This window comes from Caretta caretta, chromosome 6 (assembly GCF_965140235.1).
Source record: "Caretta caretta isolate rCarCar2 chromosome 6, rCarCar1.hap1, whole genome shotgun sequence".
NCBI classification, from domain to species: domain Eukaryota; kingdom Metazoa; phylum Chordata; order Testudines; family Cheloniidae; genus Caretta; species Caretta caretta.
In genome coordinates, this window is record NC_134211.1 from 59,684,286 (window position 1) to 59,701,737 (window position 17,452).

Below are 17,452 nucleotides of genomic sequence, written 5' to 3' on the forward strand. Positions count from 1 at the left end.
AATTACTTGATACGAAATTTGGCAAGGACATTGGGGTTAGCAACCTCTTAAAAGAGTTCTATGCGATCTTCAGCTGGCACAGATGACCAAGACCAGTAGTTCTCAAACTGGGCGTCGGGACCCCTCAAGGGGTCACGAGGTTATTACATGGGGAGTCACGAGCTGTCAGCCTCCACCCCAAACCCCACTTTGCCTCCAGCATTTATAATGGTGCTAAATATATAAAAAAAAAAGTGTTTTTAATTCATAAGGTGGGTCGCACTCAGAGGCTTGCTATGTGAAAGGGGCACCAGTTCAAAAGTTTGAGAACCACTGACCAAGACTTTGGTTTTGAATCTCATCCAAAATATTACAGCTCCATTATTACAATCCTTCAGAAGGGAAATCTAAACCTAACAAATAGGCTACATACCTGAGACATCCATTTCCCTTAGTGGTCTCCCATTTGTCCGATCACCCTAGCCCAATTTACACAATGAGATCACAGACCACAGTACAGCCACATATGAATGCAGATGCACTTATAAAGCACAAAGATCAGGTCTGTGTGTGTGTATGTATTTGTATATCTACAGTTAACTCCTTGGCATGTGAATAAGCAGAGAGATGAAGCATGACAGAGTGCAAGTGACTATAGCTGGGAACCCAAGTATCAGCTGAGAAGGACAGAAGTGCTCACCTTTGCTCTGAGGAGGGTTTTGGCTCCTGTCCCTCAGGACGTTAATTTCGTAGACAGCACCATACTGTTCAAAGAGTTCTCTCAGATCCTTCTCACACCAGCTCCGTGGAACCTGCCCCACAAACATCTTGATGGCATCTAGGTCAGGTTGATCTGGGTGATCCAGTGTGCCATTCATTTTCTTTGAGCTGCACAGGACAGGGAGGAACTTCTGTTATATCATCACCACCACCTTGTCTAGATTAATCATTCTCCCTAGGTACCAACTAATGTTGCAGCTCCTAACAGCCTGCTTATGATGCTGTGGAAAAAGGTCTCTCAACAGCAGTATTTTAAAAGGACTCCTGCACACTCCAAGCAAACTAAGAGAACATTTAGATTTAGCCATCACTCTCACTATAGAGCTCTGGGCTTGGAGACTGTCTCTCCCCTCCTAGCTCCTACAGTATAATCAGCAACCTGGATTTGGGACACCAAAGTCTTTTGTGTAAAAGATTGAAATGTCATTGCCCATCACTGCAGAACTGGACACAAGGAAAAGCTGGAGTGGGAAGGAGCCAAAAACCAGGTGGTATTAGCAAACTTACTAACAAACTATAAAAATGATTGGGGAGCAAAAAGATTTTTATTTAAATTTGACAATCTACAGGTCCCTCTTAAACTAAAGAAAAGTGATTAGAATGAAGACACTAAAAGTTCCATAAGAGGTTCACATTACAGTAAGAGTCTCATGGGTCCAGAGAACTCTGAACAACATTCTGGGGAAAAAACAAGGTCAGGGTTGTGGCTGAAAATGAACACATTGGTTTTGTACACTATTCGGTCCCAGAGGATGATCAGGTTGATTTATCATTCATCTTGAAGTACCATCATTTTGAGAAAACTAATGGAATACTACTGGGGGCCCAATTAGGGAGGAGGAATCATTTTTCAGAATACAGTAGACAAGATTTTGAATATGGGGGGTCTTCAACAGGCTTCTAGGTCTTCTCTCAAACAGAACCCCAGCAAGTGATAATCCACACAACAATCTGCATTGGTTCCTTATTGTTTAGCTAGTGCAAGATGAATCTTACTATTAGTATCAAAGACCTTAAATAAGACAGGTTCAATTTCTCTGGGGGACTGCCTGAAATGATATCCTGCTACAGCAGTGGATATTAGCAGGGTGAAACTGCTGACAATCCCTATGTATAATCTAGAAGTGTGGGGAGAGGGGACTTATGGAATGATTCCCTCCCACACACGGTTGAAGGCCATGAGTGGCCTTCTGGGCCAGCCTTCTTATTTTAGTTTTTTTACTGTCCTCTTTATTTACTGTACTTCAAGAAAGATACGTCCAAGGTGATAAAACACCTATTTGTGGTTATGTTCTTCCACGGTGTTTATTAAGAAGTCTTTAAGCACAGGAATTTTTAAAAACAAAATTACTAGTCAAGTTCCATTAAATGTGGACTGGATATTTATTGTGTGTATTCTGGCATCTCTTTCAACTTGCAACGTGCTGGTTCAGACACACAGGAAGACAACTGTTGCCATAAAATGTTCCCACATTCTAAGAAGGGTTTGCACAAGGATGAGAAGCATAACGCTCTTTACTGGGAAAAGGCAAGGGGGTGACATAATGCCTTTCATTCTGCCAGAACTCCCACTGCAAGGGGAGAGTTTCAGAGACTTTCAGAGAATCCAGAAAACCCAACTCCCTTTATTAAGGGGTGAACTACACAATGCCAGAATTTTGAGAGGGGAGCAACTGATAGGTATACATTATCCTGTGACAGCTGGTCTCTGGTGTCACTCCCATGAGAAGCTCCAAGAGGGCAGCATGTCTCCTGGTAGCTAAATCCACATGGTCACGATATGACTTCAGAAACAGTTCAAAGATCATTCAATTCCTGTCTAGAAGAGAGCAGTCCAAAGCCATTCAGAAGGAAGGAATCTTAGTCTCCTAACACTGCACTTCAGTCACTGGTTTCAGAGCATCAGTACAGTGATTTGTACTGGATTCTGTAAGGTGTGCCACCAAGTAGCTCTACCCCAAAGGGGTTAACTGATTTCAGAGGGAATGAAGATGCATTCTGAGCAGGAGAAAAAACTGTAAACAACTTCCAGAATCTCTTTTAGAATGCAGCTCTGAGACTGTCCTGCCCTTTCACCTTTTCCTCCAAGGGGAGTAGTTAGGTAGCAAAGAAATGTCTAAAGAGGCAATCCTAAGCTAAGAGCATAAGTAAAAAAGCAGATATGAATATACAAAATACTTACACAGGACTGGTATTCAAGGAACAATGGTCCACCATCATCTCTGGGAGGAAATCCAACTTAAACGCAGCCATCACCTCTGTCTGCCACAAACCACTAACACTAAGTCAACGTACTGTCTAACCCCCAAACAAAAAACTCCACTTCCTAGAGTCCTGCAGGTCTTAACACACCAAGCCAGACAAAAAACAAACTACAGAAACAGGAGCTCAGGGAGACCAGCAACAGACATCAGAGAAATAGGCTGGACTGGAAAAGGGACATGGAGTCGTGGATTAAAAGGGGGATGTGACCATGTGAAGGGAGGCTCAGCTCATTACACAATGAAAGTGCTGATGCATTGGGCTTGTTTTGTGCAATTTTCCCTGGCGAAGCAATACTGAGTGCTCTGTCAGATAAACAGAGTGTCAGATCAATGAAGATAGCAGTGGTTGACAGAGCAGAAGGAACACAAACTCTAACCTCACAGCCTTCAACAAACTCTTCACCCCCAAAAATGCCAGCCCTAGGCCTTGAGGTCCACTAATAGATAGGTCCTGAACCAAGACTCTGTTTCAGCACCTGAGTGTTGATACCTCACAGGGTCAACACAAACCAAGGTGTGGCTGCTGTCTTTTGTCACAATGAGTTCTAGTAGCTTGCTGCTACAAGGAGGCTTGATCACTCAAAACCTCCTTATATATGAAGGAGTGCCTGCTCCAACGACGCTCCCTCTATTATGGGCCAAAACACATGCAGTCTCACACAATAAAAATAATACTTGGCACATACATGCAGAGTACATGAAATGTGAGGGCAAGAACAGGATAAAGTGTCTGGTGGTCATTGCAGGGAACAGAGTCAACACTCTTGGATTCTATACTGACCAATGCTATGGATTCATTGAGTCCTCTTGATAAAGTCAGTTGATCACGGTGCACCAGCTTCCTTATAATTAAAACAAAGACAATACATGCTGACCTACTGAGGTAAAGAGGTTTATATGTTTGTAATGCGCTTTGAGATTCTGGAGAGAAAGATGTTACAGATATGCACAGAACTACTACAAACAGGAAGACAAAGGACCCCAGCATTCAACATGCTGGGAAAACCAACCAGCAACTAATTTGAATGGAAACAATATTTAAAACCAAGTGTTCACCAATATTACACAAGAAACAATTGCACTCCATTACTGTGTTAACAGCTGTCCCCTAACACCTTGCAAGGACCACACCCCTCTGTGAAATGATGAAAAAAGAAATGGTCTCAGATACATCAGTTTCCTTGTTTGGGAACTGCAGACTTCACATTACCTTACACTCAAACAAAACTGCTCTCTAAAGTTTGCTTCACTTTTGAGACCAGGAAGCTCTGCAGAAAATAATGTGGTTACACAAGGGGAAGATGTAGTGGTGATTCTTTCCAAGGTTTATGTAGTTCTGTAGCTTTGTGCTGCAGATTCCAGGTCTTACCAGCCAAGGGATAGCAGAACACCATCAGAACAAAATACTTCCATCCAGCCTTCCCAAGCAGCGCTGCCTGGCCTTACAGTTGAGCATAGGATGGAGGGGAGCTGTTCTGGCAACAGATTCTCCTGGAAGATGGATTTTACAAGGGGTACTGAGATTACTGAGAACATTTCACAGGAGGAGTTTGATAATCATTATGGGTGTCTCCTGCCATGCCTTCCTACTCTTCTTTCCCAAAAGAAAGTCTGGCTTCATTCTACTGAACATAAAACAGATAACAGTTTAAAGGCAAACTAGTTTTAAATCCCTTCATTGGCTCCCTAATGATTTCCATGTCAAGTTTAGATTTTTTGGTCTTACCTTCCAGGTTTTGCACAATTCTGCTTCTCCCTTTGTGCCAGTTCTAACTCTCTTTACTCCCACTCACACCTTTCAATCCACCCAAATCTCCCTCCTAGTATTCTTCTTCCACGTTCAAACTTGGTCTACACTACGAATTAGGTCAACCTAAATTGACCTTCATCAACCTAGTTGTGCACGTGTATACAGTACACCAAAATTTGTCTCTCGCTGATGTAAGCGCCCGGTTACAGCAAAATGGTAACAATTCCTCCCTGAGCAACACAGAACCATTGTCAACCTACTTAGATCAATGCAAGACAAGTGTAGACGCTACATTACTTGTGTCAACCCTAACAGTCCAGCAGCAACTATTGCATAATGTCCCCGTGACAGTGACCTCTCAGGTCACAATTTTCATCTCCACTGCCCAGCGGTCACAGAGACCAGAAGATTGCCCCACCACCAACCTTTAAAACCCCTCGTATGTTTTTGAAATGCCTTTCCTGATTGCCCACCTTGGTGAGCACACCTACCAGCTCACCTTTGTTGTGTGTATCCGACCATGCCAGCTCCATGGACGCACAGAGCTAATATACACGCTCCTGCCTGGAGCAGGCAAAAAGTCATGGATATCCTCATTCTGTGGGGGACAAGAGGCTGTGCAAGGACAAGTACGGAGCAGCCATAGAAATATCAACATCTACTTGCATATTGCATGTGGGATGCTGAAACTCGAGCATTACAGGGATGAACAACAGTGCTGCATGAAAGCAAAGGAACTTCACCTGACATGCCAGAATGTAAGGGAGGGCAACAGGAAACCTGCTGCTGCTCCAGAGATCTGCCACTTCTACAACAAACAGCATGTCATACTTGGAAGTGATCCCACCAGCATCCCACTTTCCACTCTGGACACTTCTCAGGAACCTGAAGCAGAGACAGCAAGATGGGCGAGGGGGCGCTGTGCAGGACTCAAACCGTGCCACAAGCTGTTTGAAACTCCGCCAGAGACCAGACAGTTCTGTCAGGTGAACATAGATGAGCCTATAGAACAGGAAAGCTTATGCTCTCATAAATTTGTTAGTCTCTAAGGTCCCACAAGTACTCCTGTTCTTTTTGCAGAATACAGACTAACACAGCTGCTACTCTGAAACCTGTCATAGATGAGCCTGCTGATGAAGGGGAAGGGAGCTTGGGTAAGTGTGTACGTGCATTATTCCTGATAATCATTTTTTCCCTTTTTGGTGCCTGAAACCTCATCTCTCCTGCCCTTCTTCCCCATTTAAAAATGGCACCAATCCCATATCCAGGGTTAGAGGACAGAGGACAACATTGATTTATGATTGTTTACTTTAATGGTATAATGTTAGAAAATAAAATATTAAGACAATAAATTCAAAAAAGTAGTATGATAGTCCAATTATACCATCCATATCAGATCAGTGTCTGGTGACTGGGTAGAGGTAGAACAGACAGAGGTAGAGTTGCATCCGCTTTTAAATTCTTTGGTTTCTTGGGCGAGGCAGAGGGAGCCATGCCAAGCACTTGGTTTATCTGAATAGGGATGTTCCTTTTATCCTCTTGAGCGATCTCAATGGAAATTTCATGGAGACACTCTGCAATACTTTCCCGAATTTCTAGGTGTGGCAGCCTTGTTTCCACCCCCCGTGATATGAAACTTTCCCTTGCCACTCTGCAATGAGTTTGGTTGGCACCACTGCAGTAAACAGACTAGTAGAATTAGGGCCCAGGTGGCTTCAGGATGCCAGTAGAAGATGGTTTTCTGTGCCTTTGTTACCCCCAGGAATTGGATTCAGCCAATATCACTACTGCCTGTAAGAATATTGCCAATATTCACTGCACTTTTCCTATACCTATACCAAGGGGTCTCCAGGGTTTAAAGCTTCCAAGGAACAGAATCCACTCCCACCCAACACTAGCGTAGGCCATATTCACCATGGTTTGAATTGCAGAGCAGTACTATAATGAGGCACTCCAAAGCTAAAGTGACAATTCGCATTTCTTATTAAAGGTATTTATGGGAATAATGTAATGGAGTTTTGAATCCTTCCCTTTCCATTGTGACTGTAAATCAAATGGCGTGTCTGTCTGCTTTAATTGCCCCTCCAGGCCTGCTGAATATCTGACAGAGATCAAGAAGAGAAAGAAGAGGTCTAGGGAGAATATGTTCTGCAATATCCTCCAATCCTCTATGGCCTTGGACCATAAACACAGGCCAAGGTAGGGCCACAGGACCATGACTATAGGGAAGGACCAAGAATAGAGAGAGCAGTTGCTACAGCAGAGGGCACGCAGGAGCATCAAGAAATCCACCAGGACATCATGGATTTGCTCAGGCAACAAACTCAGATGCTGTAGAGCAGTATCGACACAAACACTCCAGACTCAGCAGCTTTTCCAGTCCTTGGAAAACTCCATGGTCAGTGCATCCTACACTCCCCAACACAACAGGTGGCAGCATGATGTACATCCTTACCCCTACCAAGCCACATCAGGAGAAAACAAAAACCAGAGCAACACATATACTGACATGCAAAAACCACAGGATCAGCCACAACTTACTACACTGTAGTAAGTTTTACATACATGACATGAATGTCCACTGTTTACTTCCATTTATACTTGAGGTTTTAAAGTATGGTTAAGCCCTTTCATTAAACAGATTTTTACCGAAAAATTCCCAGGTTTTACAAAAAGTGTTATTCGTTTTTTTCTGATTTTCATCCTACTTTTGTATCATTCAAAAATATATTTAAAAATACCATTTTATTAGGAAAATACAATATATTGGATGAGATATATGTATTACAAGAATACATTAGTCTGGGCATATATGCAAAGCTGCCTGTTGAAGTAAGGCTATGTATTAGTCTAGAAGATACACACAATAAACAAACAAGCACACACGCAAACTCTGAAGTGCGTATACATCTGAACATACTGATGAATCTCAAGCCTACCATGTACACATTTCAAGCTGCTGGCAGATAACTGTTTAAAGATTTGACACACTAAAATGGAAAGAAAACGAAAATCTGTACCAGAACACATTTCAGAACACAAGTTTAAAAAAAAAAAAAAAAACAGGTGAAAAGGATGAAGTTGAGTGTATGCGCTGCAAATGGTGTAGTCAAATTATTAAATGTAAATATTTATAGGCTAATAGTTCTAAGTCTACAAGAGTAAACTGGTTATTGAAATGAAAAGTTTTATTTAGGGATTAGATATATTTTCTTAAACTCAGAGGTGACATTGTGTTTTGAGTTCTGTTTTAGTTCTGCAGCAAACCAGATTGATGAACGGAATTCTAAGCATTAATCTACTGAACACCTTTTCCCCCCGGTCTTTCCATCCACCAAAATAAACCCAAATTTTTCCCCCGAAAAATTATTAATAGTTTTTTCCATTGATTTTCACTTGTTTTTGTTGTTGTGGTAACAAACACTGATAAAGTCCCAGAAAAACTGAAAACTGAAGGGCCGTAAGTATGGTTTACCCTGTTACAGTGTTGCTAAATGGTTTTTACCTTGTATGTTTGTTTGCACTTTAATTTTGTTGCAGTTTCTTTGCACAAAATAAAGTTGTATTTTTGGAAACTCAAATTATCTTTGTTAGTTTACACCACACTTTACAAAATTCAGCAGAAGGCAATAACCCACCCATATTCAATCACCGTATACATGAGACGCACTATTTCATAGAAGCATCAGACAACACTACTATGGTTGACTGTTAAAATGGCCTTTTCAGGCCTCCCTCAACCATATAGCTCCACAGTTGGCTCTTCTAATAGACCTTGTGTCTGGCTGTTCAAATTCAGCAGACAGTCCACTTTGCTGCTTCACCCTGGCAGTAGCTTTTCCCCCTTCACCTCGCAGGTATTATGCAGTACACAACATACAGCTATAAGGATGGGCATGTTTGCCTCAGTGAGATCCAATCTAGTGAGTAAACAGTGCCAGCAACTCCTCAATCTACCAAAAGCAAAAAATCTGCCAAAATCTCTTTGGTGCCATCAAGGTGGCCAGTGTGTGGCTTGGTGAACTAGGGGAGCAAGGCATAGGCTCGGTCTCTCAAAATTACTACTGGCATTTCAACATTGCCAATGGTAACGTGTCAGTCAGGGAAAAATGCCCCTGCCTGCAGCTTTCTGAAAAGTCCTACGTCCTTAAAGATGTGAGCATCATCTACCTTCCCTGACCAGCCCAGATTGATATCAACAAAGCTTCTCCGGTGAGCCACTAGCATTTGCATAACTATTGAAAAGTATCACTTTCCATTGATGTGCTTGGTGGCAGGGTTAGGTGGTGCCAGAACAGAAATATGTGGATTATCGCTTCACCACAGTTCAAAAAGCCCACTGCTGCAAATCCATCCCCTATTTCCTGCACCTTACTGAGAGTCATAGTCTTACACAGCAGACGACGCTTAATGGACTTACATATTTGGATGACAATGGCTTTGACTTTCCAACTCCACACAGATTGCCCACTAACCAACAGCAATCCAGAACTGCAAGCTCCACAGTGTGATCACCACTTGTGTTTCCACTGTCAACAAAGCCTTCATTTTGGTGTCCCTGCACTAGAGGTGTGAGCAAGTTTGGCACAAATATCCAGAACATGGCCTTGTGGCTGCAGACGTTTGGATGCCATCCTCGTCATCCCAAACCTGCATTATGATGCGATTTCACCAATCTGGGCCAGAGAAACAAGCTCTGAAATGGCAATCAACTGTGTGGAGCTGCTCCATGAATGTCAGCAGCAACCTTGCATTTTTTTTTTTTTTACTGTGTCCATTAGCACCCAGTTATCGTGCTTGAACATCTCTGCGTCTTCCTCCTCACAGTCCCCGTTGTAGTAGTACTCATTCAAGTTTTGCGAATACAGGAGAACTATGTGGCCTTTTAAAAAACAGTGCAAAAAGTATGGAATGGGGAAAGCATTATGGAATGGAGAAGTGGCATGATATGGACTTGACCTCTAGCTCCCAGAAATCCCGAAGCCAATCAGCGGTATTCCATAAGAACACTGCGAAAACATCCCACAAGGCATTGAGCCAGATAGTGGCATGGGGTACAATGGAATACTCACCCATGGTGCACCACATTTTACCCCAACACAACCACTCATACGGTGTACGCACAGCACTGACGCAAGCACCCAAGTAAGCATGCCCTCGAGTGATATACTACAGTCAATGGCTGTACCATGATGGAACTTGCGTTGATTGAACTTGCTAGTGTAGAGATGGCTTCACTTTCATCCCTTCTGCCATGTTGCTCCTCATGACTAGAGCAGTTTCCTTCTTAATTTGAATCCTACCTTCAAACTAAGTTCCTGATAAAGCCTTTCAATGAAAACTGCTTGACACCTGGGAAAAATGCTTAGGCCTGAGAGTGGATTTTTACTTAGCAAGCTGTATATCACCACCCAATCTACACTGTAAGCCCCTTGGGACAAGGATCATTGTATTCTAGGCATTGTCCAGTGTCAAGCACAATACCATCTTTAAAATTATAACACTCCATCCAGGGTGTAAAAATGTGATGTCACTATTTAAAAAAATAATTAAAAAATTATTTACAAAACAGGAATGCCACCTGCCTAGCTACTGGCAATTTGTGGGGGAAAAAAGTGTTGCTCAGTATTTTAGTACACAAGAGAACAGAGAAAATTTCAGAGATTTACGGCAATTTCTACTGACTACTGATCTTGCATTATTAGTAAGAGCTTTAGATCCTTGTGTTTGATTTCACCTGTTGTAATGTGTGAAGTGTCAGTTGCATGATTGCATTTGATAGGCCACAGATGCCTAGAGATCTGTGTTCTGGGCATTGGCTTGCACATAAATTGGAGAAGAGAAGTGGTGGATGTTAGGAAGCCAGCTGATGAAGATTGGAAGGTGCAGTAGAGGCCCAGATAAGGGCAAGTGCACTCAGTATCTCTGGGCACATTACTATTGGAGAAGAGAATGGTGATAAAACTCTGCTAAAGTAGCAGAGTCCACGGGCAGGTCTTCACTACCAGGTTAAGTCGACCTAAGTTACGCAACTTCAGCTATGTGGATAATGTAGCTGGAGTCAACATAGCTTAGGTCGATTTACTACATCGCGCTGGGTCAACGGGAGAAACTCTCCCGTCGACTTACCTTATGCTTCTTGTTCCAGTGGAATACAAGAGTCGACAGGAGAGCGATCTGCAGTTAATTTAGTGGGTCTTCACTAGACCCGCTTAATCGACCCCCGGTGGATCGATTGCCACAGCGTCATCCATGGTAAGTGTAGGAATGCCCTTAGGCTGCAAGTGGGAGACATTTAACATATTTTAGGTGAGGCATAGAGGTTGGAGGGAGGTAATGTCTATGGCCTGAGCTTGTATTGATACAAAGCACCGTAGAAGGGTTCCATTTTGTTTACTAATGGGAGAGGGGAGGGTAGCGTTCCTCTTTTGGGTGTTTCTCATTAGTTGGAAGGAAGCTGTATCAGTTTTTGGAATTATACCCATTGTAACAGTCAGATCTGTTCTTTATCTAGGACAAAAAAGCGGGAGAGAAACTAAACTAATGAGTGGAACTCTGCATGGATACAAAATTTGCATCCTCATCTAATCCACGATCCACAAACATGGTCCACGGATATCTGCGGATATAAAGTGGATATCAGCAGATTTGCAGGGCTCTACTAATGAGCCTGATAAACAGCCTTTTAAGCTATGCTCTAATTCCAAAATCCTGCTGATTTTCAGTTTCCTGGCAAGGGTATTTCCTGTTCTTTGTTGCTGTTGGGAGAGTAAATTAGATAATTTGGGAAGTTACTAGCCTCAGTGACTATAGATATATGCCTAAACTTGGTCTTGAAACATGACAAGACTTTGACATAAGAAATCCCATCTACTTTAGGACAGGCCCCACGTAATCCATGATTCCACAGCAGAATCTCAGCTTTCATTTATAATGTTGTTTCTATCTTTTGCTGTTGTGAAGAAAACCTTGAAAATGTAAACTTATGCACTGATTTCTTCCTGTATCTGCAGACAACCTGAAAATAGTAGTCTGAGAGGTATGAATTGTCCAATTCAGTTCAATGGACTGTTAACTCTGAAACCTAAAGATAATAATATACTTGTCAACACTTAACTATGTCACTGCTGATCATACTAGCAGAAACATGTAGCTAATGTGCTTATTCTGAAATTCCAAACTGCTTCCCCCATGCTCCTTCAGGCACAAAAAATGCCCTTTACCTAGCTGCCAACACATTCTGTTCCTTCTCCTGCTCCTTAACGTCTATGATATAGTTATGCATTTTCAATACAAAAATCTGTGGTGCATTGAAAACTGAAAATAAGGAGAGCATATAAAAATAGCATCACAGAAACATAAGCCTGGAAGGGACCTCGAGAGATTGTCTATTCCATCACTCCAGGTCAAGGCAGAATTAAGTATACCTTGACTAAAAGAGTCAATTTTTACTATAAAAATAAACGACAAAGCTACTGTACCAATTGTATAATTCATATCAACTTAGTTGAAAACCTCCTTTTAAAATTGACATGAAACTCCCACAGAACTTCCAATCTCTGGCACAAGAATGCCACAAAATTAGGTCTACTTTACGTGTGCGTGTCCTCCCACCTCACAATTGGCCAGTTGCTCCCTCTTCATTTCAGCTAATGAAATGAGAACTTGTCAAGGAGGGTAATCTGAAGTGGGAACTAGTGCCTGGCTGAAGAGTTTCCAGAGCTCCTAGCTCTCTTGCCAGTAGGTGAAGCAGTAGCTTTTGACAGGAGAACAGGCAAGAGTCACTTACCCATTTTGCCTCTACAGGAAGATTTTGCCCCCAACTCCTCTAAATAAAGAAGGGTAAGATAACACCCAACCATCAGCTCATTCTTTCCTTTGGGGCAGAAGGGGAGGGAAGGGAAGACAGATAAATAGTACAGATGAGACAGTATACAAAATCTATTTTCTAAAATGGAGGGAGCTGCACCAGGTTACCATATATATTTTACTTCTCTTAGACTGGAACAGAGAATAGCACAGAACAGATTTTTACTTGTTTATTGTTGTATGGAAATCTCTTCACCTTATGTGTTACCAATGAACTCATTTTCTGTAACTTCCCTGAAGGTATAACTCACAGCGTAGGCTGAAGAGACTTTTCAAACACTTAATTTCACTAACAGGTCACACAAGAAGCCCTTGAGTCAGCAGAAGCACAGAAAGAACCCATTTTGATCTTACTCTACTAACAGCCAGTAAAGGTGAAAATCCTAACATGATGCCCCAATATCAGTGGGATACTGGGCAGCCCAGTGTTGGCTGCCACATGTTCACCTGTCAGCAAAAGATGTGCCAAGACTCAATGCTTCTCCAGTCTCTGGCCCTTAAACTACGAGCATTACAGTAAATGCATTTACTTAGAACGATAAGCTAAGATGCTGCCATGCCCCATTCTCTCATGTAGTTGACATCTCAGAAGAGACTTTTTCCCATGACAGTTGTAATTGTAACACTACAAACTGTCCTAGTTAGCTCTTCACATAGAGTTCCTCTTCTCAACTCTACAACCAGATACACCAATCCCTTCCCTGCAGGTGCTTTGGCCAGCCCACTTCACAGGCTACCTCCACTCATCTCATATTGCCAGTTAGTTGTACCGTACAAACAATAGTTTATTTTTAAAATGCCAAACTTTTAAAGTAATTTAAAACTTAATGTTTGTGAAAGGTATTGAAGTCATGGAGATGAGATTTCTGTTTATGAATTTACTTGTGAGGGCATTCTTGCCAAAAAATTAAATTTCTGTGCACAATATTTTAAAATTCTGCAAATTTTATTTGTCAAATAAATGTGGAGCCTCCAGCATGGCACTGGGGAGCACAGGCCACTGGCTACAGAGAGGTGGGAGATCACTATGCAGCTCCCCCTCATGACACAGACTCAACAGTGAGACTGCACCCAACCCTGACACAGTGCAAGGATCCAGCCTGCCCCAGAAACACACCAGGGTCCTGCCCCTCTGTGTGAACAGGCAGGCTCAGCGAGGCAGGATCCAGGGGGGAGGGATAGCTCAGTGGTTTGAGCATTGGCCTGTTAAACCCAGGGTTGTGAGTTCAATCCTTGAGGGGGCCATTTAGGGATCTGGGCCAAAAATTGGGGATTGGTCCTGCTTTGAGCAGGGGGTTGGACTAGATGACCTCCTGAGGTCCCTTCCAACTCTGATATTCTATGATTCTAAGTGTGGGGGGGATTCAGGTGTGGGGGCAATCTGGGTGCGGGCGGCTCAGTGGGGGATCCAGGTGAGGGGGGATCTGGATGCACAGGGGCTTGTTGGGGGGTCCAGATGAAGGTGATTGGGGCACAGCGGCGGGTGCGTCGGAGGGGGATTGAGCTCGGCAGAAGGGTCTGGGTGTGGGGGCCTCAATGGGGGGGTCCAGATGCTGGAGGAGTGGGGCTCAGTGAGGTGGAGATCTGGGTGTGGGAGGCTCGCCATGGTGGTCCAGGCACAGGGGGTGTGGGACTCATCGGGGGTTGGGGGTTCTGAGTGCGGGGGTGTGTGTGAAGCTCGGCGGGAGGGTCTAAGTATGACAGGGTCTGGATGCACAGGGGTGAGCAGATAGCGGAGCAGCTCCCTGTACAGGGATCCCTCCCCCTGCAGCTGAGAAGCAATGGGTGCAGTAGAGTTTTCAGATTTTTCTGCAGCCGAGGGAGAAATCTGGGGGTGGGTCTGACCTGGCCCCGGATGCCACGCAGGGGAAGAGGAGGTCCCGTCCTCCCCAGCCCAGCCGGGACTAGCAGCTGAGCCCGGCGCAGGGTAGGAGCCACCAACCGGGGTCTTTCCCAGTCCTTCCTCCTGCCACACAGTGATTTACCTCTCTGCCAGCTGCCCTGGGCACCCAAAACATACTGCTGGGGAGGGTCACATGACCGTTCTTGTGGCTTCCCTTTGCTTCCCCGTCAGAAAGTCAGTTTTCTGTGGGGAAAAAAAATCTACAGGTGACATAAATTCCGCATATGTGCAGTGGTGCAGAACTCCCCCAGAAGTATGAATTGTTACTGCACAGATTAGGGTGTCCATATTTCCCAAAGGAAAAATGGTACACCACGGCTACATCATGGATAGCCTGACACCCCCCTTCCTCTCCTCATGCAGGGGTGGCCCGAGCTGCTTGCCCAAGGTTCTCCCCCCCCCCGGCCCCCCCGCCGGGCTGGCATTGCTGCTTGTCCGAGCCCTGCTTCCCCACTCTGCGAGGTTGGGGCTGGTGTTACCACTCACACCGCCCCCCCATATTCCTCCGCACCCCACTTTTTTGACAAAAGTGGGCATTTGTCCCATTTGCTCTTGCCAACTGATCAAGTTAGCAAGAGCAAATGGGGCAAATGCACAGTTTTGCCAAAAAAGTCAGGATAGCTGGGACAGGGCTTAAAAAAAAAGGACTGTCCCAGCCAAAACAGGACATATGGTCACCCTAGCACAGACAGTACCAAGACACATTTCCTCCTCCTCTAGTGTGCCTCACATCTGCTCTAGAAGTGCCACCACTATTGTCAAGAGGTAAATTCAATCTGTGACACACTGAATCATTGGCTCCCTGCTGAGATTGCCAACAAGTGGGACAACTAGTGTCAAATTGGGGTAGTGCTTTTATGTGAAAGCTTATCTACTAGGATATGGATTAAATCACCAATTCACTGCACACAGGCCAAACAGCTATCAAGACCCAATTTGCCAGTGACCTAAATGTCATTCCTAATAACATGAGCCATTCAGTCTCAACCCCTCCACACTAGAAAGATGAGGTTCATAAATTTCAGCAAATGTTCTCAAAACAAACTGTTTGCAATCCCTCTTCAGGCACACATACTCACCATCCCCCCCCATCCCCGTCCCCCGCAGAAAAGCAGCCAAAGGGAGCATGCAGGAGATGTACTCAATCACCACCGACTGGGGTTGCAGGTGCTAGAAAATTCTACAACTCAATGGACCCCAGGCTCTAGACACAATGAACTGTTTCTCTAGTAAAAAGCAGCTGCAAGACTTTACCCGAACATTTGCTTTCATGGTGCACAGATTGCAGTTATTAAAGCAGCCTTAGGCTGCCAGCCCAGCACCTGACCTGCTACAGCTGTGTTTTCTATTTAACAGGTTGCAGAGTAGCAGCCGTGTTAGTCTGTATTCACAAAAAGGAGTACTTGTGGCACCTTAGAGACTAACAGATTTATTTGAGCATAAGCTTTCGTTGAGCTACATCTCACTTCATCTCTAAGTTAGTCTCTAAGGTGCCACAAGTACTCCTTTTCTTTTTTCTATTTAAGTGACTGAAATGACAAAGGTTAAAAATCACATGGATGGGAGTGAGAAACTCTCCCTGGCAGGTCTGAAACATCTGCCAGTCTATCGTCACACTATTTCCTTACTGCACAACTACTAAAAAAGTAAACTCAGAAACTGCTACACTGAGAATTCCTTCAGCTTCTCTCAAAGCTTAAGTTTGGGAGGATTCAAATCTCCTTCCATTGCTCTTTGGCTATATCACCATCATCATTTCCAGCACCCATAGCTCCTAAGTCTTTGTCTAAATGAGGGCAGAAGCAACAAAAATGTTCTCTTAGCACTGCACTCCCCGACAGTATCACTTAGAGAGTGAAACAGTCAATAAGAGCAACTGAGGAAGAAACCAGAGAAATAATTCCCAAGGGCAGCTAGCTCCTCTCCATCTTGCAGACTCTGTTTTCTAAAGGGCTTTTGGACAGAAATCAAAGAGATAATTATTCACTGAATAGCATAAGACACAACTTAAAACTTTTATGAGATAGAGGTTACTAACAAGAGATAACAGTGATCCTGGTCAGCAACAATCTCCAAGTTTTAATTTAAAACTTCACACCAAATTAAGAAAATCAGAAGACTAAAAACAGAGATGCTACAAAACACTGCAGAGGCTCAACAGAAAAAATTTAAATGCAAAAGGTGAAATCTATGTTAAAACTTCTGTACATATCCCATTACTGGAATGCATGGGAACTACCCAACTTCTCTTTTGAGTCTAATCATTTTCCACCAGTACCTGGTTTCCTGATAATAAATTAAACACTTAACATGTTTCAGTGAACCTTCCTGATGACTCTAACCTGGATCATTTTGATCCTTTCCCAGTAAAGCTCTCTTCCTTTTGATAGCTTTAGAGGTTTTATTTTGGTTACTTAAGGTTAAAGATATATTGAAGGAATTACCAAAAAGTCAAATATCAAAGTTACTGGCCCTGAAAACAGCCACCTAAATTTGCCATAAATGTTCCAGTCTGTCCCAGATCGATAAATTTTATTTCTCCATTTTATCTGGCACATTTATTTACACCTCACTGACCTAAATAGGGGTGGGGAAAGCCTGTGTTGTCAGCCAATTCCTTTTGTTACCTCTTTGTCAGATGGTTAAGGAGGGCATTTAGCACAGAGGAATACTGAAACAGCTTTATTATATCCAGAATAGGTGAGTCTTGTATAATGGGATATCATACATATTTGATACACAAAATACAGCATAAATCTTGCTGAGGATGACTGTAAGAAGATGATAACAGAGAGACATAAAACTGGGAGTTAATGGGGACAACTAGACACCACATAGGTTTGCTAGGGTAATTTATTGTGTCAAATCTTACAGGAGTAATAATCACACGTTTATCCTTTTCAGGGA

General features: G+C 43.3%; 1 protein-coding gene across 6 annotated transcripts in view; it reads right to left on the bottom strand.

Annotated features, from left to right (window-relative positions):
* CELF1 (CUGBP Elav-like family member 1) overlaps positions 1-17,452 on the bottom strand; it is a 104,341-nt gene that overhangs the window by 45,623 nt on the left and 41,266 nt on the right. For 5 of the 6 annotated variants that reach the window (XM_048854264.2, XM_048854263.2, XM_048854262.2 and 2 more), the window contains one exon: positions 680-867. In XM_048854264.2, the coding sequence (XP_048710221.2) occupies positions 680-867 (188 nt within the window). Of the gene's footprint in view, positions 1-679; positions 868-3,804; positions 3,866-17,452 lie in introns of all 6 variants that reach the window. The other variant, XM_075129624.1, reaches the window with a different exon arrangement.